The 22,892-nt window shown below is 40.3% G+C and overlaps 1 protein-coding gene across 1 annotated transcript in view; it reads right to left on the bottom strand.

The window, feature by feature from the left end:
* Positions 1-22,892, bottom strand: part of CTNND2 (catenin delta 2) — a 257,170-nt gene that overhangs the window by 162,177 nt on the left and 72,101 nt on the right. Inside the window, exon 3 of the mRNA XM_027125377.1 lies at positions 21,613-21,796. Within this exon, the coding sequence (XP_026981178.1) occupies positions 21,613-21,796 (184 nt within the window). The remainder of the gene's footprint in view (positions 1-21,612; positions 21,797-22,892) is intronic.

Genomic DNA, 22,892 nt, shown 5'->3' on the forward strand with positions numbered 1-22,892 from the left:
TCTAGCCCAGAAAATGTGATGGGATGGACATACATAAAATAGGCAGGGAAACAATTTGACAGTTCCTAAAATCTTATACCAAGAGGGACCATACGATCCAGCAATTCTGCTCCTAAACGTATGCCCCAAAGAATGAAAATAGGGGCTCAAACAAATAGAGGGACATGTTAATAGTAGCATTAGCCACGGTACCCAAGGGGCAGACACAGCCCAAATGTCCATCGATGGACGAATGGATAAACAGAATGTAGTCTATCCACCCAAAGAAATATTCGTCAGTCCACTATAAGAAGGAATGAAGTACTCATCCAAGGTACAACATGGAGGAACCTTGAAGCCATTATGCGAAGTGAAAGAAGCCAGTCACAAAAGGCTATACATTACATGACTCCATTTAAATGAAATACCCAGAATGGGTAAATCCAAAAAGACAGAACACAGCCTGGTGATCACCAGGGCCAGCAGGAGGGAGAATAGGGAGTAACCATTTAATGGGTTCAGAGTTTCTTCTTGGGGTCATGAAGATATTTTGGAACTAGATAGAGGCGGTTGCACTACATTGGGAATGTACGAAATGCCACTGAATTGGTCACTTCTAAATGGTTCATTTTATGTTAAATGAAAGAAAAGTAAGCTGGGGGGAAGGAAATGCTGGGGATGTAGGGGTTCATGCCAGAGTCAAAACAGAAGGGGCCCCTTGAGGAGAGGGATGCAGCTTTGCGGCTGGTCAGATTGACCCACGGGCCAGGTGAATCTGATCTTTATGGTTCCTCGTACTTCTCGACCTTTGGCTTCACTCAAATCAAAGCCTTCGGAGCATAAAAAGTTCCTATATAAAGAAGAGGAATCTTACAGTCCTTGAGAGGTGACAGGTAAGGGCTCCAGAAACGTTGGCTCCAACATTTCTCCAACAATGTTCCTGTCTCAGTGGTCACGTGGGTGCTTTAGACCCACAGCTTTGCCTTTCTGAGCTGTGGTCCCCTGCTGGCCTCAGTGGAAGGATGCTCAGACACTTGTCTTCTGAAGGTCTCTGTCTAAGCTTGCACCTGGCTGGGTGCTTGAGAGGAAACAGGAGGATAATCTGTCTCAATCATCTCCCCTCAAATAGAAACGAGCCCTGGAAAATCATAATAGACCCCAGCATCAGTTCCTTTGTGAGTCTTACTAGGGGGTCCTTGCTGCTGACACCTGGCACCACCTGATTTGGGAAGCACCGGCCTCTTAATCTATTTCAGCTGCTTAAAAGTGACAGGGATCAAGGACAAATGACATTTAATCAGGTTTGCTAGTCAGGATGGCAGTGCTGCCTGCAGAGGAGAAATAAGTAAAGTTCCTTTATGTTCTAGGAAGAAGCTTATCAGCACTCCCTTCATACGTGCTAAGGAAAAATAGCGTTTCAGGTCCTGTTAAGATTCTAAGACCTGAAACCAGTCTCCTCCAAAACATGGGAGGGAGGACCCACTCTTTGCAACAGACCACACGCCACACTTCCTGGCAGGTTTTACAAGGACATGGTGCTTTTTCTTCCCTGAAATAATTATTTTTTGCAGTAAGCTTCATTGGCTGTAACCACTTGACCCAAACTTGAGCAAAATAGAGAGCTCTTAGAGCAGTGAGTGCCAACTGCAATGATGATGCTTTTATATGGCAGGGCCCTCGTTTGTTTATATAAATTAGCCTGCCATTACCAATAACACTGTTGGTCCAAGATAAGGTCAGGCCAAATGTAATGCCGGGAAGAACAATGGTCTGGACACGAAAGTCCAGACAGGGCTATCATGGAGAATTATGGGGGATGATTGGTTCGCTGGCCTCTTCCTGGGTATCGCCGTTCTCTCATAACATCTTTGTGCTAACACAGCTCCTTTCTGGTAATAAGTTACCTTAAGAGAAATGTAATTAGCTGTTGGGGTTCATTAGCCCCAGTCAGTGCATCCACAGCACGGCATCTCCTTGCTACTGGAGTGCCTGTTAATGGGGAATAATGATGGATTTGTCTTTCTATGGGACAATAACAAAGGACATAGGCTTAGTCTGAAGTCCTGGCATGTTTGTCCTTTTACTTAGCAGACTGAAAAACTGAAAGTGACTTTATGATACAGACTTAGAAAAGCACAGAGTCCTGAAAATCTAGTGTGAAGGTTGTCACGTTTTTCCTAACTATTGCTTCTTTTGCTTAAACCTTTTGGAGGCAAGAAAATGTAGACCAAGCATGAAATCTGGACCGGGCTCCCCTCTCTTTGACTTTTCTCTGCTTAAGAAGAACACTTTAGTTGGTACTTCCAGAAGTTTCTGCCAGCTCAGAATGAGAACTTCCTAATAAGCACTAAAGAATGATTTTTACCTTCAGTAGCTTCCCCAGTGCTCGGGGAACTCTCTATGAGATGCTGACGATCGCGTAGCAGAGAGGCAACATGGAAGTCCATGATGCAGGTACTCCAGTGGGGAGTCTCTATTCTGCCCACCTGCACCTCTGCTTCTTATGATCTTCATGCAGCCATAGCTCTCTGAGTACAAAGACCCCACTTCTCATCCCTCCCTATCGCAGCTTCAAAGGGTGATGGAGAGGAGCCCAGGGAACCAGACATCACAGTCAGCCTCCCCTGCAGCTGTCTGTCAAATGCCCTGCAGTGAACAGTCATGGACACCTGTACAGGGACACAAGGAAATCACTAACCCAGGAAAGGGGGCCTGTGAGAACAGGAGGGCAACCGGAAAATTTTCTACTCTTTTTTCAAATATTCTTGGTCACCTAAGGAAGAAATTAAATTTATTTCAAATAGTCTCAAGGAAGAGAATAAGGAGAGCAGCAGAATTAAGAGACAGGCTGGGTGGGGCAGAGCTGCACATCCAGCTCTTCACTCTGAATCCGTAAGATGGTGGCTAGGAGGGTGCTCTCTGAACTGGTGCTTCTGGACAATGTTATTCATGGCTCTCATTGACTATGTTTCTCTTTCCTCCAAGAGCAGTCATAACTGCAAGTTGGAGATCTTCATCAATATTACTGGACATGGGTTAGCCTGTGTGTGTGCTCTGATGTTCTTCTGTGAATTGGACCATCTCCTTGGTTGTTTTGTCCCAACTCTGGTAAATATTGGCTCTATTTCAAAATAAATGTCACTTTGAAAAGGGAAAGGAGAAATGGTATGAAAACAGATGGATTGAAGTATTGGAGAAGATTAGTATGTAAGCAATAAGTAAAACTGTTTGGCAAGCTCTTTCTTCTTCAATTTACGGTTAATAGACTTGTTTCTTAGCTTTTCATCCAGGGAAGCTACTTCTGAAGCAATGTAATATAATTTGGGAGGCAGAAGAAGGAAAATTGTATTTTTAATATTAAGAAGTTATGAAAGATGTTAAGAAGGAACCAGCACTTACAATTTGCTTTTTATTTATCAGGGAGCTAACACTTTATAACCCAATGGTTTACAGGAATAAATATTAAACATCATTGTCTACCAATTGGGAATTAACTAAACTTTCTCATTTAACCTTTTTTTTTGTTTTTTTTTGTTTTTGCGATATGCGGGCCTCTCACTGTTGTGGCCTCTCCTGTTGCGGAGCACAGGCTCTGGATGCGCAGGCCCAGCGGCCATGGCTCATGGGCCCAGCCGCTCCACGGCATGTGGGATCCTCCCGGACCGGGGCACGAACCTGCGTCCCCTGCATCAGCAGGCGGACTCTCAACCACTGCGCCACCAGGGAAGCCCTTTATTTATTTATTTTTTTGGTTAGGGAATAAGTATGATTTTGGCTTTGTTATACAATAAATTAAAATAGGCTTCACACTGGTCAACATGACCTTGCTAGAAGAATGTTTTAATTTATCAAAAATTGTTTCCCAAAGTGAGAACAGACAGTGAAATCCAACTATTGGAGTATTATTATGGGCTGAATTATGTCCTTCCCAAGCTCAGATGTTAGGTCCTAACCCCCTGTACCTCAGAATGTTACTGTATATAAAAATTGTCTTCAAAGAGGTAATTAAGATAAAAGAAGGTCTTTAGCCTGGGCCCTAATCCAATATGGTGTCCTTAGAGAAAGAGGAGATCAGGACACAGACGCACAGAGGGGAGACCAAGTGAGGACATGGCCAGTAGGTGGCCACCTGCAAGCTGAGGACAGAGGCCTCTGAGAACCAGCCCTGCCAACATCCTAATCTTAGACTTCTAAGCTCTAGAACTGTGATACAATAAATTTCTGTGGTTTAAGCCACCCCACCTGTGGTGCCATGTTACGACAGCCCAAGCAAAGTGATAAGGGTACAAACCACCATCTCCTTCTGATTAGGTAAGAGGAAGTAAGTTAGAGGCATTGGGGTGCACCATGGAAACTGGAGCCCCCGTCACTGATGGAGCTGCAGAGATGGGCAAACCAACCATCTTCTCTGATGGACTCCTAAGACCCCCTACTCATTCTGTCCCCCTGAATTCTGTTCCCTTCCTTCAAAGAGGACCTTTATTATTGAGTCATGACTCAAGAAAACCATCCACTTTGCCTCCGTAATAGATACACTGATCAGGAAGTGGAGAACTGCTCACGTGGGGAGCACCCTCTGCTTTGGGAGCACCCTCTGCTTTGGGAGCAGGTGTGGGAAGATGGAGTGTGGATGGGGTGAGTGATGTCGTGTCTGTGCATAGCATCCATGTAGACTAGGTCCTCCTCTTTTCAGGGCCTGGGTAAGAGTACTCAATGCAGCGGCAACACAAGATTGGGATAAATCCAGAACTTATTCTCCGAGACTTAAAAATACTTTAAAAAACAGATTCTTTTTTATGCATTAGATGCATAAATTTATGCGTTAACATATAATGTTATGCATTAGATGCATAACATTGGCAACCAACTGAACTTAACATAAAAATAATAATAATTCTTCTTTCCTGCGTCCAACGCAAGAGTAAACCAGATAAAATAAATTTCCTAGGAGCTTTCTAGGGAGACTGTGATTATCACTAGTATGACTTCGTGATGGGGTTTTCTCAAGGTCACTCTAGAATTAGTGGCACCACGGGACCAAGCGCTCATCCGTTATATGGGTTAAAATGACTAATTGAGGGTCTGAGTTTAATTATACTCATAAGCAAAGGCACAGTGCAGCCCTTTTGACGGCCTTAATAACATTCTCTGTACACAAAGAGAGATGGAAAAAATTAGGGTTGTATATTGTTGTCCTTCCAGACAAGATGCTGAAGTGGGACCAGAATAATAAAAATAAAGAAATGACTGGGTGGCACCAGGAAATGAGCTGTGGATGTTAGTTAGCAATGTCAGCCTTATGTAAATTATTTCCGCTGGAGATGAAGTCCTACGTGCAAACGACGAAATGTAACACAGACAGACCGTAATGCCGATCCGAATTGCCATTTTGAGCTGGCAGATTTTTAAAAAGTGAAAAAGGATACTCAGCAAGGCTATACCCATAGTTCATGCTGAAATGATAATAATGGCCAGGAAGGGATCTTTAGGATATTGATTTATGACATTTTATCATTAAAAAAATATATTTATTTATTTTTGGCTATGTTGGGTCTTTGTTGCGGTGCGCGGGCTTCACATTGCCATTGCTTCTCTTGTTGCAGAGCAGGGGCTCTAGGTGCGCAGGCTTCAGTAGTTGTGGCACGTAGGCTCAGCAGTTGTGGCTCGTGGGCTCTAGAGCGCAGGCTCAGTAGTTGTGGTGCATGGGCTTAGTTGCTCCGCGGCACGTGGGATCTTCCCGGACCAGGGATCGAACACCTGTCCCCTGCACTGGCAGGCGGATTCTTAACCACTGCACCACCAGGGAAGTCCCTGATTTGTGATATTTTAAATGGAAAAACACAGTCACCTTTCATACTAAATCCAGAGAGCATTCATTCTGTACACAGCTGCTGGAGCCGACTTCCTTAAATGAGACTTAAGTCATGTCACGTGCTCTGCACGAGACCCGAGAATGACTGCTGGCTGTCCATGGTACCCACAAGTTCACAGTCAACAAGTCCTCTTAGCTTTCAGAAGCAAGTTCAAAGTCAGGAGGGAAAGGGAGCCTGGCTCATAAATGGGCAGAAAACAGAAGCCTCGGATCCACACGTGGGGAGATGCTTCTTTCACAGCCACTCACCAAAGAGGTTGGATTTGAACTTCTCTGGCGGAGGCAGCCTCACCTGGGCTTGCAGAGCCAATCCTGCTGCAGGGGGTGAGCTGCCTGGAACGTGAGCTATGGAGGGGGATGGCCTTGGCTTAGGGAAAAACGGCTTTCTATCTGGATCTGTTTGTATCTGTTCAGGGTGTGGGCACTGTTTGGGGACAGGCAGCTTCTCTGAGTTATTCACCCCTTTATTTTCCTGTGCTATGTCCTCCGGTGGCTGCTCTGCTTGGCAGACTCCACTGGGTTCCTTACTAGGGTGACCTTATCAGGCTCCTGGAGCTGCCGGAACAAAGTGCCACGGTCTGGTGGCCTAAACGACAGAATGTTATTCTTGCATAGTTCTGGAGATTAGAAGTCCAAAACCAAGGTGTCGGCAGGGCTGTGATCTCTCTGAAGGCTCTGGAGAAGAACCCTTTACCTCCTCCTAGCTTCCCGTGGTTGTCGGCAGCCCTTGTCATTCCCTGGCTTACAGCTGCATCACTCCAGTCTCTGCCTCTGTCTTCACACGGATTTCCTCTCTGTGTGTCTCTGTGTGTATGTCCTCTTCTTATAAAGATACCATGCTTTAGGCCTTTGCTGGTGGCACAGTGGCTAAGAATCCACCTGCCAATGCAGGGGACATGGGTTCGAGCCCTGGTCTGGGAAGATCCCACATGCTGCGGAGCAACTAAGTCTGTGCACCACAACTACTGAGCCTGCTCTCTAGAGCCAGCAAGCCACAACTACTGAGCTCGTGACCTAGAGCCCGTGTTCCACAACAATAGAAGCCACCACAACGAGAAGCCCATGCACCACAACGAAGAGTAGCCCCCGCTCTCCACAACTAGAGAAAGCCTGCACGCAGCAACCAAGACCCAACGCCAGAAATAAATATATTTATTTAAAAAAAAAATAAAGATAACACACTTCAGATTTAGGGCCTACCCTAATTCAGTGTGACCTCATTTCTTAAAAAAAAATTTATTGTATAGTTGATTTACAATGTTGTATTAATTTCTGCTGTATAGCTAAGTGATTCAATTGTACACATACACATTCTTTTTCATATTCTTTTCCATTATGGTTTATCACAATCTATTGAATATAGTTTCCTGTGCTCTACAGTAGGACCCTGTTGTTTATCCATTCTATATACAATAGTTTGCACCTGCTAATCCCAAAATCCCACTCCATCCCTCTCCCACACCCCCTCCCCCTTGGCAACCACAAGTCTGTTCTCTATGTCTGTGAGTCTGTTTCTCTTTCGTAGATATGTTCATTTGTGTCGTATTTTAGATTGCACATATGAGTTATATCATATGGCATTTGCAGTATGACCTTACCTTAACTTAGCTAATTATATCTGCAAAGACCCTATTTCCAAACAGGGTCACATTCTGAGGTTCTTGGTTGACACAGATTTTGGGGGACACTTATCCAACCTACTGCAGTGACCTCAACCAAAATGAGCTTGTCCATAGGCTGAGTCAGTGTGACCTTCACTAGTGAGCCTTCAGTGTGCGGTTGGTAAACACACATTTTGGCTGAAGGTGATAATTATTCCAGCCAAAGGTTACTGGAAGGTATTTGACTACACACTGTGCAGTGAAACAATCACAGGTACACAACTGAATCAATTTCAAGGTCTAAATCACCTGATTAAGGCCATAGAAAAATGGTTTCCCTGGAGCCATCTTTAAGCATAAAAAAGAAAAAAACTAGCACAATAACTTCATGCATAATTAAGTCCTAGGCTGATCTAACATTTTCCCAAATTTATTTTAGGACATATTTATATTTTTTTATTAAAAAATAAAGCTTTAATTGAGCAGAATTGGAACAAAAGACAAAATTAGAAAAGGGGGACAAATGAGGCGTGTGTACTGGGGACAGGGTGGGAGAGGGTGGGGCTGGGAGGAAGTGTGCAGAGATGAGGCCCACCCCCTGCCCAGCACCCCCAGCTCCAACTGCCACCAGCCCCACATGCCACCACCTCCCAGAATCCCATAATCTAGCTGTGATCACTCTTACCAACTTGTTCCTCCAACAAAATTTAAGAGATCTGCTTTTCCATTTCTATCCTCTTTTCTCAGTGATGGATAGATATTTCAGGAATAAACAGGTCAGCTTTTGAAAAATTTCATTTCCTACCCCCAAAATCAATTTTAAATGGAAAAGGACTAAGGGCTTTACCTTTTCATTTTATATTTTATATGTGCTTAAATTTTTGCTATGTCAACGTGATATGCCATCTTCCTATGAAGATTCACCATGCCTTTTTAGAAAAGGCAAAGCCCATAAAAGGAAATGAAATTGAGTTATTTCTAGTGAGGTGGATGGATCTAGAGTCTGTCATACAGAATGAAGTAAGTCAGAAGGAGAAAAACAAATACCATATGCTAACACATATATATGGAATATTAAAAAAAAAAAGGTTCTGAAGAACCTAGGGGCAGGACAGGAATAAAGATGCAGACATAGAGAATGGACTTGAGGACACGGGGAGGGGGAAGGGTAAGCTGGGACGAAGTGGGAGAGTGGCATGGACATATATACACTACCAAATGTAAGGTAGATAGCTAGTGCGAAGCAGCCGCACAGCACAGGGAGATCAACTCGGTGCTTTGTGACCACCTAGAGGGGTGGGATAGGGAGGGTGGGAGGGAGATGCAAGAGGGAAGAGACATGGGGATATATGTATATGTATAGCTGATTCACTTTGTTATAAAGCAGAAACTAACACACCATTGTAAAGCAATTATACTACAATAAAGATGTTAAAAAAAAAAAAGAAAGAAAGAAAGAAAGAAAAGGCAAAGCCAAGAGGCTCTTCTCTTTAGAATGTTCCCGGTTAGTATGTCCTGTGCTTGAGGCTGGTGGGGTGGGCACCACCATCGATATTGGTACAACACGTACTGCCAAAGAGAAGGCTCAAGAAACTGGACAGTCTTTTAAGATATTTTAATTTGTCTAAAGATTGGACAATGTTAGTGTTCTAGATTTTAGCTTACTAAGGCATAGACCTTTTTTCCAACTTAAATTTCACTCTGATAAGCTTTTGAATATTTAAGAGTGGTACCATTTGCATTTATAATCTTTTTTTTTCTTTCTGAAAAATAAAAAGGTGTACTCCTTCAGAATAGTAATTGCTTACATGCCTAACCTCAGCTTCCCGCCCTGAAATGACTTAAACAAGCTTGAATACTGCTAGGAACAAAAATTGAGAATAATGTTCTCCGATAATGATCTGATCAATTTACTTTTACCTACCATATGCTCCTACTGGAGTTATAAGGTACACTAGGTTAGGAAATACTATCCTTGGAAAAGAGTTTTATTTTCTTTTACATTTCATTTTGTTTATATATTCTTGAAACTGTAGCTATAGAAACAAGCCAAAAATATTAACTCATTTTATGTCATCAGTAAAAGGATGGAGGTATCTAAGGACTGGAAAAATAATGTCAACTCTACTATCTAGAACATGCCTTAAAATTTAGTCTTAAAAGAAAAAGACACTCATCGTTCTAATTGTCAAAATTAAGATTTAAGATGGAGATGGAGAGAAGGGACTTAGGTAGGGCTTTGTGACTAACTCTGTCTGGGTTCCCTGCCATCCATACTTTGGGTCTTAGAGGAGGAGAAGGGAAAGTAAGAAATAAGGGGGAGGGAGAAGACAGATGACAATTAAAGGCAAAAGGGATGTTGGCTAAGTGGATGTCACTTGGTAAATGTTGAGAAGCAAATTAAAAGAACCAGCATGCTGTCCATTCATTGGTCGTGTGTTTGTTTGTGTTGCTCTAGCACAGATCTGCAATCTCATCTCACATAACATTATATTTCCCCTCAGTGTGGTATAGTGGGGATGGTCTGGATCAGGAGTCAGGATGTGGGTGAAAATACTGGCTTCACGACTTGCTACACATGAACTTTTGAACTTATAATAAATACGAGAATGAATGATGTATTCAAAGCAGAACTTCCTGGTCCTTGGAAGTCAGGAATTTTATGAATAAAAATTCTCATTTTAATTTTACATAAAAATCGTGTCTCTAGTCACAGTGTGTAAAATGATTGAATGAATATCTACTATGTTGCCAGGTCATAACTTGCAATGACTGAATGAACAAACTGCCCCCCCCATACACTCAAACAAAACACAGGCACACAGACACACACACACACACACACACACACAGACACACACACACACACACACACACACACAGCTCCCATCTTCAATTTCTCTGTATTTCTTGAGAAAGGAGACTTCCTATTCCAACTCAATATCAGAGATAACATCACCTGAGGACAGATACTGAATCCAACTTAACTGACATCTCACATATTAAATATATTAAATAGTGACCTCATGCTATCTTGCTTATTGTACTTTTATTTTTACAAAAAGTATTGTTTGACAATGAATGGTAATGAGAAAAATACAATCTCAAAACGAATTTATAAAATGTATGATTATGTCAAGGACTAAATTATATTTAACTCCCAACAGAGGCTTTGGAGAATTTCTATAACTGAAGTATATAAAAGGAAATAATTTAAAAGAATTTTTGACAACAGAATGGTCCTTGACAATAATGCCTTAGTTTTCAAGATGGTTCCCTAATAAAGAAGATCTAAAAAAGGAAGAGAAGTTCAGTAGTAAGAAATATTTTGTACACAGTTTACTTTCTTACAGTTACTAATTTTCTTTGCCTTGACCCAGTGGAATACCCATAAATCACACCAAGGGAACTGAATTGTTTTCCGGTTGTGACAACTCACTTGGTTTATACCAAAGTAGTCACATTTCACTTCCAGAGTTTTTTAAGAATTCCTTAAACACACACACACATGGCACACTTTGTAGAACAAGTGCAAGTTATTGTTTTCTTTTACCAGATAAACAAGGTCCTAAATCACGTGCCTATATTTTAGCCTGATTTCATGGAATATGATAGTGATGGTTATGACACATTGGAAAAGACTTATAACATGCAACTGAGGCATTTTTATAAAATTTAGGTAACTTTCAAGAGTAACAAGAGTGTTCAGTTGGGGAATTAAGGATAAAGGAGCAGCAGCTACTCAGGGAAGGATTTTTTTTGTGGCGATGGGAGAAGTACAAGAGAGCAAATCCAACTCCAAGAAAATATTGAAGTCTCTCCTGTGTCGTGTTTGGCAAGTTCCCAAATAGAGGCAATTTTTGGACTCAGGGCCCACTGGAAATCCTGGCTGAGTCCCTAGAAGGAAAAAGACCCTGTAACATATCTATGTGGCTGACAGGGTCTTGGTGCTCAGGCCTGCTGTCGGGCCTGAGCCTCTGAGGTGGGAGAGCCAAGTTCAGGACATTGGACCACCAGAGACTTCCTGGCACGAAATATCAGTCGATGACAGCTCTCCCAGAGATCTCCGTCTCAACGCCAAGACCCAGCCACACCCAATGGACAGCAAGCCCCAGTGCTGGATGCCCCATGACAAACAATTAGGAAGATAGGAACAAAACACCACCCATTAGCAGAGAGGCTGTCTAAAATCATACTAAGTTCACAGACACCTCAAAACACACCATCAGACATGGCCCTGCCCACCAGAAAGACAAGATCCAGCCCCACCCAGCAGAACACAGGCTCCAGTCCCCGCCACCAGGAAGCCTGCAAAAGCCACTGAACGAACCTCACCCACTGAAGGCAGACACCAAAAACAATGGGAACTATGAACCTGCAGGCTGCAAAAAGAAGATCCCAAACAAAGTAAGGTAAATAAAATGAGAAGACAGAGAAATATGCAGCAGATGAAGGAGCAAGGTAAAACCCCACCAGACCAAACAAAGGAAGAGGAAATAGGCAGTCTACCTGAAAAAGAATTCAGAGTAATGATAGTAAGATGATCCAAAATCTTGGAAATAGAATGGAGAAAATACAGGAAACATTTAGCAAGGACCTAGAAGAGCTAAAGAGCAAACAAACAATGATGAAAAACACAGTAAATGAAATTAAAAATTCTCTAGAAGGAATCAATAGCAGAGTAACTGAGGCAGAAGAACGGATAAGTGACCTGGAAGATAAAATAGTGGAAATAACTACTGCAGAGCAGAATAAAGAAAAAAGAATGAAAAGAATTCAGGACAGTCTCAGAGACTACTGGGACAACATTAAATGCACCAACATTCGAATTATAGGGGTCCCAGAAGAGGAAGAGAAAAAGAAAGGGTCTGAGAAAATATTTGAAGAGATTATACTTGAAAACATCCCTAACATGGGAAAGGAAATAGTTAATCAAGTCCAGGAAGCACAGAGAGTCCCATACAGGATAAATCCAAGGACAAACAAACCAAGACACATATTAATCAAACGATCAAAGTTAAATACAAAGAAAAAAATATTAACAGCAGCAAGGGAAAAGCAACAAATAACATAGAAGGGAATCCCCATAAGGTTAACAGCTGATCTTTCAGCAGAAACTCTACAAGCCAGAATGGAGTGGCAGGACATATTTAAAGTGATAAAAGGGAAAAACCTACAACCAAGATTACTCTACCACGCAAGGATATCATTTAGATTCAACAGAGAAATTAAAAGCTTTACAGACAAGCAAAAGTTAAGAGAATTCCGCACCCCCAAACCAGCTTTAAAACAAATGCTACAGGAACTTCTCTAGGCAGGAAACACAAGAGAAGGAAGAGACCTACAAAAACAAACCCAAAAGAATTAAGAAAAAGGTGAAAGGAACATACATATTGATAATTACATTAAATGTAAATGGTTTAAACACTCCAACCAAAAGACACAGACTGGCTGAATGGATACAAAAACAAGACCCATTATGACAGACATTAGACAGTATATATGCTGTCTATAATAGACCCATTTCAGACCTAGGGACACATACAGACTGAAAGTGGGGGGATGGATAAAAATATTCCATGCAAATGGAAATCAAAAGAAAGTTGGAGTAGCAATACTCATATCAGACAAGACAGACTTTAAAGACTATTTCAAGAGACAAAGAAGGACACTACATAATGATCAAGGGATCAATCCAAGAAGAAGATATAACAATTGTAAATATTTATGCACCCAACATAGGAGCACTTCAATACATATGGCAAATGCTAACAGCCATAAAAGGGGAAATCGAGAGTAACACAATCATAGTAGGGGACTTTAACACCCCACTTTCACCAATGGACAGATCATCCAAAATGAAAATAAATCAGGAAACGCAACCTTTAAATGATACATTAAACAAGCTGGACTTGATTGATATTTATAGATATTCCATCAAAAAAACAACAGAATACACATTCTTCTCAAGTGCTCATGGAACATTCTCCAGGATAGATCATATCTTGGGTCACAAATCAAGCTTTGGTAAATTTAAGAAAATTGAAATCATATCAAGTTTCTTTCCTGACCACATGCCATGAGACTAGATCTCAGTTACAGGAAAAAATCTGGGAAAAAAAATAAACACAAGGAGGCTAAACAAGACAGTACTTAATAACCAAGAGATCACTGAAGAAATCAAAGAGGGAATCAAAAAATACCTAAAAACAAATGACAATGAAAACACGATGACCCAAAACCTATGGGATGCAGCAAAAGCAGTTCTAAGAGGGAAGTTTATAGCAATACAATCCTACCTCAAGAAACAAGAAACATCTCAAAAGCAACCCAGCCTCACACCTAAAGCAATTAGAGAAAGAAGAACAATAAAAGCCCAAAGTTAGCAGAAGGAAAGAAATCATAAAGATCAGATGAGAAATAAGTGAAAAAGAAATAAAAGAAACAATAACAAAGATCAATAAAACTAAAAGCTGGTTCTTTGAGAAGATAAACAAAATTGATAAACCATTAGCCAGACTCATCAAGAAAAAAATGGAGAAGACTCAGATCAACAGAATTAGAAATGAAAAAGGAGAAGTAGCAACCGACACTGCAGAAATACAAAGGATCATGAGAGATTACTACAATCATCTATATGCCAACAAAATGGACAACCTGGAAGAAATGGACAAATTCTTAGAAAAGCACAACCTTCCGAGACTGAACCAGGAAGAAATAGAAAATATAAACAGACCAATCATAAGCAATGAAACTGAAACTGTGATTAAAAATCTTCCAACAATCAAAAGCCCAGGACCAGATGGCTTCACAGGCAAATGCTATCAAACATTTAGAGAAGACCTAACACCTACCTTTCTCAAACGCTTCCCAAATATAGCAGAGGGAGGAACATTCCCAAACTCATTCTACAAGGCCACCATCACCCTGATACCAAAACCAGACAAAGATGTTACAAAAAAAGAAAAGTACAGTCCAATATCACTGATGAACATAGATGCAAAACTCCACAACATAATACTAGCAAACAGAATCCAGCAGCACATTAAAAGGATCATACACCATGATCAAGTGGGATTTGCCCCAGGAATGCAAGGATTCTTCAATGTACGCAAATCAATCAATGTGATACAGCATATTAACAAACTGAAGGAGAAAAACCATATGATCATCTCAATAGATGCAGAAAAAGCTTTCCACAAAATTCTACACCCATTTATGATAAAAACCCTCCAGAAAGTAGGCATAGAGGGAACCAACCTCAACATAATAAAGGCCATATGTGACAAACCCACAGCCAACATCGTTCTCAATGGTGAAACTGAAACCATTTTCTCTAAGATCAGGAACAAGACAAGGTTGCCCAGACTCATTGCTATTATTCAACATAGTTTTGGAAGTTTTAGCCACAGCTATCAGAGAAGAAAAAGAACTGAAAGGAGTACACATCAGAAAAGAAGAAGTAAAACTGTCACTGTTTGCAGATGACATGATGCTATACATAGAGAATCCTAAAGATGCTAGCAGAAAACTACTAGGACTAATCAATGAATTTGGTAAAGTAGCAGGATACAAAATTAATGCTCAGAAATCGCTTGCATCCCTACACACTAACGACAAAAAATCTGAAAGAGAAATCAAGGAAACACTCCCATTTACCATTGCAGCAAAAAGAATAAAATATCTAGGATTAACCCACCTAAGGAGACAAAAGACCTATATGCAGAACTATAAGACACTGATGAAAGAAATTAAAGATGATACAAACAGATGGAGAGTAATACCATATTCTTGGATTGCAAAAATCAACATTGTGAAAATGACTATACTACCCACAGCAATCTACAGATTCAGTGCAACCCCTATAAAACTACCAATGGCATTTTTCACAGAATTAGAACAAAAATTTTCACGATTTGTATGGAAACACAAAACACCCCAAATAGCCAAAGCAATCTTGAGAAAGAAAAACGGAGCTGGAGGAATCAGTCTCCCTGACTTCAGACTATATTACAAAGCTACAGTAATCAAGACAGTATGGTACTGGCACAAAAACAGAAATATAGGTCAGTGGAACAGGATAGAAAGCCCAGAGATAAACTCACACACATGTGGTCACCTTATCTTTCATAAAGGAGGCAAGAATATACAATGGAGAATAGCCAGTCTCATCAATAAGTGGTGCTGGGAAAACTGGACAGCTACATGTAAAAGAATGAAACTAGAACACTCCCTAACACCAAACACAAAAATAAACTCAAAATGGATCAAAGACCTAAATGTAAGGCCAGACACTATAAAACTCTTAGAGGAAAAAATAGGCAAAACACTCTATGACATAAATCACAGCAAGATCCTTTTTGACCCACCTCCTAGAGAAATGGAAATAAATACGAAACTAAAAAATGGGACCTAATGAAATTGAAAAGCTTTTTCACAGCAAAGGAAGCCATAAACAAGATGAAAGGACAACCCTCATAATGGGAGAAAATATTTGCAAACGAAGCAATGGACAAAGGATTAATCTCCAAAATATACAAGCAGCCCATTTAGCTCAATATCAAAAAAACAAACAACTCAATCCAAAAATGGGCAGAAGACCTAAATAGACATTTCTCCAAAGAAGATACACAGATTGGCAACAAACACATGAAAGGATGCTCAACATCACTAATCATTAGAGAAACGCAAATCAAAACTACAATAAGGTATCACCTCACACCAGTAAGAATGGCCATCATCAAAAAATCTACAAACAATAAATGCTGGAGATGGTGTGGAGAAAAGGGAACCCTCTTGCACTGTTGGTGGGAACGTAAATTGATACAGCCATTATGGAGAACAATATGGAGGTTCCTTAAAAAACTAAAAATAGAACTACCATACGACCCAGCAATCCCACTACTGGGCATATACCCTGAGAAAACCATAATTCAAAAAGAGACATGTACCACAATGTTCATTGCGGCACTATTTACAATAGCCAGGACATGGAAGCAACCTAAGTGTCCATCGATAGATGAATGGATAAAGAAAAGGAGGCACATATATACAATGGAATATTACTCAGCCACAAAAAGAAAGGAAATTTAACTATTTGTAGTTAGATGGATGGACCTAGAGTCTGTCATACAGAGTGAAGTAAGTCAGAAAGAGAACAATAAATACCGTATGCTAACCCATATATATGGAATCTAAGAAAAAAAGAAAAAATGGTTCTGATGAACGTAGGGGCAGGACAGGAATAAAGACACAGACCTACTAGAGAATGGACTTGAGGACACAGGGAGTGGGAAGGGGAAGCTTGGACAAAGTGAGAGAGTAGCATTGACATATATACACTACCAAATATAAAATAGATAGCTAGTGGGAAGCAGCTGCATAGCACAGGGAGATCAGCTCGGTGTTTTGTGACCACCTAGTGGGGTAGGATAGGGAAGGTGGGAGGGAGACTCAAGAGGGAGGGGATATGGGGATATATTTATACTTATAGATGATTAATTTTGTCATACAGTAGAAACTAACACAACATTTTAAGCAATTATACTCCAATAAAGATGTTAAAAAAAAAAGAGTAGAAAGATATGTAGACATTGGGAGGAAATGTATAAAAATGCTAACGATGGTTATCTCTGGGGGGTGAGATTATGGGTGACTGTTAATTATTAGTTTATGCTTGCATGTATTTCTAGTAGTCAGCAATAAACATGTATTGCTTATAAAATTTGAAAAAAAAACAATAAATGTCTTTAAAAGTGAAAAAAAAGAGTAAAGCTATAAATTAATGGACCAGATCAAGGTATGCAAATATTACACAAACCCGCTATACCATCTTCTTGTACAAAAATCACTGTATCATTTTTCATATAAATATATATATTTAATACATAAAAATGACTAGAAGAACAAGTGCTGTGAGTTTATTTTCTGCTTTCAGAAGCACCAAAGACATGGACATATATACACTACCAAACGTAAAATAGATAGCTAGTGGGAAGCAGGCACATAGCACAGGGAGATCAGCTAGGTGCTTTGTGACCACCTAGAGGGGTGGGATAGGGAGGGTGGGAGGGAGGGAGACGCAAGAGGGAAGAGATATGGGAACATATGTATAACTGATTCACTTTGTTATAAAGCAGAAACTAACACACCATTGTAAAGCAATTATACTCCAATAAAGACGTAACAAAATAAATTTAAAAAAAGAGAAGCACCAAAGAACCAAATTCTTTCCAAATATTGTGATAGAAAAAAAATTGTTCCCTGCAAAGGTATAAGCCCAGATCTGATTTATAAATTGAGATGATCTGGTTATTAATGTACATTTTAAAGACTATATTGAAATCATTTCTGCAGTTCCAGGAGGACTTTTGCTGAGTCTACTGCATTATCCATAATTTAGCATAGTTATGTGTGTTTGAAATCCTTTTGTTTTGGGGGATTTGATTTATTAAACCTCAGTTACATACAAATAATGGCATGTGCCGTAAAACTTCTCTAATGTTTGATAAGATAACGGAGCTGCCATTTTAATAAGAATAGTATGACTAAAAAGAAGAAAAACATTCCAAGATAAAAAGCAGAACTACAACAGCTATGGAGATAGTTCTCATAGCCATGAATCAGTGGTGGTTAAATTAATCGAATGGAACAAAATATTGATATTTACAGTTGTCTACAGGAGGTCCCTTAGAAATGAAGCCTGCAGGGCAGCCCATCAATTCACAGCTCTGCTCTTAATGTCACCTCTCCCCTCCCTACCCGCTTCTACTCTGTCCTGTAAAATTGCTCCCAGACATAGCTGACCATTGCGTTCTCTTGGTCAAAGCTTCGCCATAGCTCTCTGTTCCTCACAGACTCAAGTCTATTCTTCTTAGCTCTGCTTTGAACGCCCTTTATCACCTGGAATGAAACAACTAAACAAGCTGCACTTCCTAAAGTCTGCTAGGTTTGTAGACTGCCTGCAGATGCTGGAGTTAGTTCTCCCACGTCAGCGTCAGGGTGTTCCTGCTGTTCCTCTGGCCTCGAGCATCTCCCAAAGCATTGACTGGTGATGCCCTTTCTCTGCTTGACCCCAGTCTCACCTGGTTCTTGAAACGTTTTGTGACCACACTCACTGAGTTAGCCACTCCCTTCCCAGGTTTTCCTTCTATACTATCCTAATCTTAGCTTTATATTATACTAAGATATAACACTAGGACTCATTGTATGGGTACCACCGTCTTCCACTAGAGGAGGAGTTTCTGAAGGGCAGAAGAGGTTGCCATGTTTATTTCAGCCTCCCTGGCCCTTCCCTGGCACACAGCAGGCACTTAGCAAATGCTCATGGATCAAACTGCTGAAAAGCAGGAACAGTATACATAGTAATTTCTTTACGGTAAATAAAGATCTAGGTTTTGTTGAAAAAATTAAGAATGTAACTACAACCTCACATACTAATATGTAGAATCTTCCATCATGATATAAATATTTACGACTGTTTTGGTGTGTTTCCAACTTGGTTCTAAGTAAATGGTAATAGTAGAAATTTCTTGAAATCTTTTATCTGCTGAGTCTTTATTTGATAAGTTCATTTTGGCCCCTTCCCAAGGCTATTTTCTTCCTCTCTTAGTCCAACCTGTTCATTAATGTAGACTGATTCATAAACACATTTAAATAAGAGAGAAAAAATTATATTTCTTTTTGTGAGAAGGGAAGTGTAACCGAGCAGGACACTGTAAGGTCTTCCCGGAATAGACTCCCACCCATGTCGTCCACCTGCTTTTGTCTGTAGAAAAACTTTAGCCAAAGAATACATTGAATCAGAGAAGTGAGAAAATGCAAAAAGAAAGGAAAACAGGCAAGCAAGACAAAATAATAATACTTTAGCCATTAAACAGTCAAGTACCTTTAGTTCTTCCCCAAGGACTATAGATGATATTCTGAGCCATGTCCTTTGAGCTGTTTTGCAGATACTGAAACGCCCACCAGGTGGGAGACGTTAACTGTACGCTGCCCACAAAGCACATAGACCCCAGACCAGTTGGAACCAGAAAGTTGATAATGCTAACTCCCAGTTACCTCACCACCAACCAATCAGAGGAATGTCCATGAGCTGATCACACCCCGCTCATTGAACACTATAAGACCCCTCACTGCCCCCTCCCGTGTCGGACACACTGTCTTGAGGGCAGTAGCCCGCTGTGGTCCCCTTGGCCTGGCAAAGCAATAAAGCTATTTCTTTCTACCTCACCCAAAACTCTGTCTCTGCGTTTCTATTTGGCACCAGTGAACAAAGGCCAAGTTTTGGCAACAGAAGGAGTTTAATGAATTAAGAGGGAAGCGAAATATTCATATTTTGATAGATCTTGCTTTGTCACTCACATGATAAACTCTGAAAAGTGGGAAAACCCTAAACCTGGTTTCAACTGGACTAAAAAAAAAACGATTAGGCTACATGAAACACTTTCTAAATCAGATGTCCTCCTTTTTGCTTCCTGTGATGTGGTCAATCCTGGCTGGCAGCAGAAGCAGCACCGCTCAAGCCTCTGTGTGTGTGAACTTGGCCAGATGACCTGCAAAGGGGACCGGTGAACTGACACTAGTCTGGTTTCTTCATCTGTCTTTTCATCAAATGAAGCTGAATGCTCGTGTATCAGTATCCTTCATCCTTATGTCAAACATCCTGAATATATAATTATGTTACTATATTATTCAGAGAGAATTTTAACTGATGGAACTTAGCAGATCTTTACAGACTATATGTATACAACTGATCGAGGCAGTTCCTTCCACAATCTTCATTAGGAACAATGACACTCTTTACAAGTCAAGGATGTTAAGAAAGGAAAATTACTTGTAACAGCTGCATATAACTGAAATAGAAAAATCAGGTAAGAAGGGTCAGGAGTGCTTATAGTTTTAGCTTTGGAAGAGTTATATTTCTGCTGGTGGGGCAGGAGGTTTCTGAAAGATAATAGAATTTAAGAGGTTATAAGATGGATGTCTCAAAAGTGGGGTTTAGAAAACTGTAAACTTGACTTATGGAGGAGCCTATCCAGAGAAATCATGCCAAAAGATCATTATTTCATGACCTTGAGGAAAAGCAAAATTGTCAGAGGGTTTCCTATTCCTGCCCACGAATGCACACTGATATTTATGGAGGCCAACTCTCTTTATCTCCCTTTATGCATGCCCCATTCACACAAACACACACACCCCTCTCAAGACTGCAGGCTGAGAGCACTGTTGTAAATATACATGAGATCGTTATTATTAATGTCACCAAGGTGATTCTGTTCCTTCTCCAGGAGAGACTGGTTCTTATACCTAGAAACTGATCAACTGTAAGAGAAATGGCAGCTTTGAGGCAGCCAAGCTGAAGCAATTCTGTACATTTTACTTTTGAAATAGAGATTATTTGACGAGGTATTTTCAATCACACCCATCCTATCATTAAGTTTAACCGGCAGAGATTTCCCACTTTGGTACAACGTACAACATCCTTGGGAACACAGTTTCTAGAGTCTGGAAGAAGTATACATTGATTATTACATTCTTTTCTGAGAGCAAAAACTAAACAAAACATCTAAAACATCTCAAGAGATTTCTGGGTGATGAGTTTTGTAAGAAGGCATTGGGAGATAATTAGAACACATTTGCTACTTTTATTATTTTAAAAAGACATTTCACACCACAGTCCTTATTAAAGAGCTATTTTCAAGAAACACAGGCTCTTGAAGTCACACTGAAAATTTTTTAAAAATAAAAATAGCTACTGGAGACAGTTAACTAGATCTCTATGTATTTGTCACAGACTCTTCTTCTAACCAATTGGTCTGCCTGGTTATTCAAGATGCATGATACATCACAACAGGGAAATGACTGTTAACTATTGTTTTCAATCAAAGAAAACTATTTTTGGTTGGAATGAAAATGTTTATTTCTTTGCCTAAGGCCTAAGAAAACATGTTAAATAAGTCAAATACTGGGGTAGGTAGAGGACAGTGGAAGACGCATATACGTCTTCAGTACCTCGTTAGAAATGATCTTCACCAGCTTCTTGCACTGCTGCCGTATCAGTATTCCAAAACGCTCTGATCCTTAGCAAAGCAGCAATTAAAGTTACAGAAACAAAAAGCACCCGTTGACAGAGGGAGGTAGCAACAACACGGGACTCACCTTAGGCATCCAGTGGCATTTCGCAGCACCTGTGAGGAATGCAGCTGTATTTTCCGATCGTCCTGAAGAGGTGAATTTTCCCAGCCTGAGTGGGGGATGATCACGGCATTGGTCAACACGGCCAGGGTGTCCTGTATGATTGGCATTTTGAGTGCATCGCAAGATGAAAGGTTCCAAAGGACTCCTGCAAGATACACACAAACAGAGCTTTTGGACGGCCACTGTTTTCCCCAGTTAAAAGCACAGGCAGGAGAGACAAAGATGGTGTAAGCACGTGTGCTAGGGCGTGCCCTTCATTTTAGAGCATCTGTGTGAAGCCATTACAAACGTGCTATGAAAATCTGACAAGTACGCAGAGGAACTGTAACATGATTATCTTTGTTCCATCGTGGAGAGTAACTGAGGTTGAGAGCGCTGATGGAATTGAGGATACCAACCAGGCTTCCATCCACAATTAGTACAATGGACCCAAGTACCCAAATTCTAACCAAGACCAAAGAGCTGTGAAAGTTATCTGAAATGGGCTAGTAAGACATCTGAAATAGACTAGTGAGACATCTTTGTTTTATCCAGGACCTCAATATGCACCTGTGGTCTGTTTGATTCACTTAGTTTCCATATAGAACCAGCCATCATTGTACAGGACCTTTCAAGAATCTAGTATCAGGTCTGATGATAACAAGCCCAACACGAAATGTAAATTTAGTGTCACTTGTGACCGTTCTGTAAGCTTTTCTCTAAAAACGATGTTCATGGAGGGCCTACAGATCCTTAACAACAAAGAAAGCAGGAGAAAGGGGAGGGCGTGTCAACAATAGACAAAGAGACTTTAAAGTGGGATTCACTTTAGAAAAGGCCTTAAGAATTACATATACATTATAATATCATTTGAAGATGCTTTTAAAATAATTACTTTTTGTTGTTCAAAATTGTACACCTAAAGGTAAAAAAAACTACAACAAAGAATAATATTCTCTTTTCGTATGAAAGAAAAACTGCATTTTCCTCAAGACTAACCTAAATAGACACCATCGCTTCAGATACTGAGAATGAAATATCATAGTCATCTTTAGAAACACAACTTCCACTTTACTTGTTTAATAAGCTTTCAATAGATTTTAAAATGATGTTATGTTTCATTTACCATGTTATGAATAAACAGAACTCACTTATTTCTGAAATTTGTTTTATTAGTTTCTTGCATTGCACATGTTGAACTATCCAAAGGCATTAATAACACTAACCTGAAAGTTAATGATATTTGCTTGTTAATAACTAAA

This window comes from Aethalodelphis obliquidens, unplaced genomic scaffold, assembly GCF_003676395.1.
Source record: "Aethalodelphis obliquidens isolate GAN/ISIS:26980383/991018 unplaced genomic scaffold, ASM367639v1 scaffold29, whole genome shotgun sequence".
In the NCBI taxonomy this organism is placed as follows: domain Eukaryota; kingdom Metazoa; phylum Chordata; class Mammalia; order Artiodactyla; family Delphinidae; genus Aethalodelphis; species Aethalodelphis obliquidens.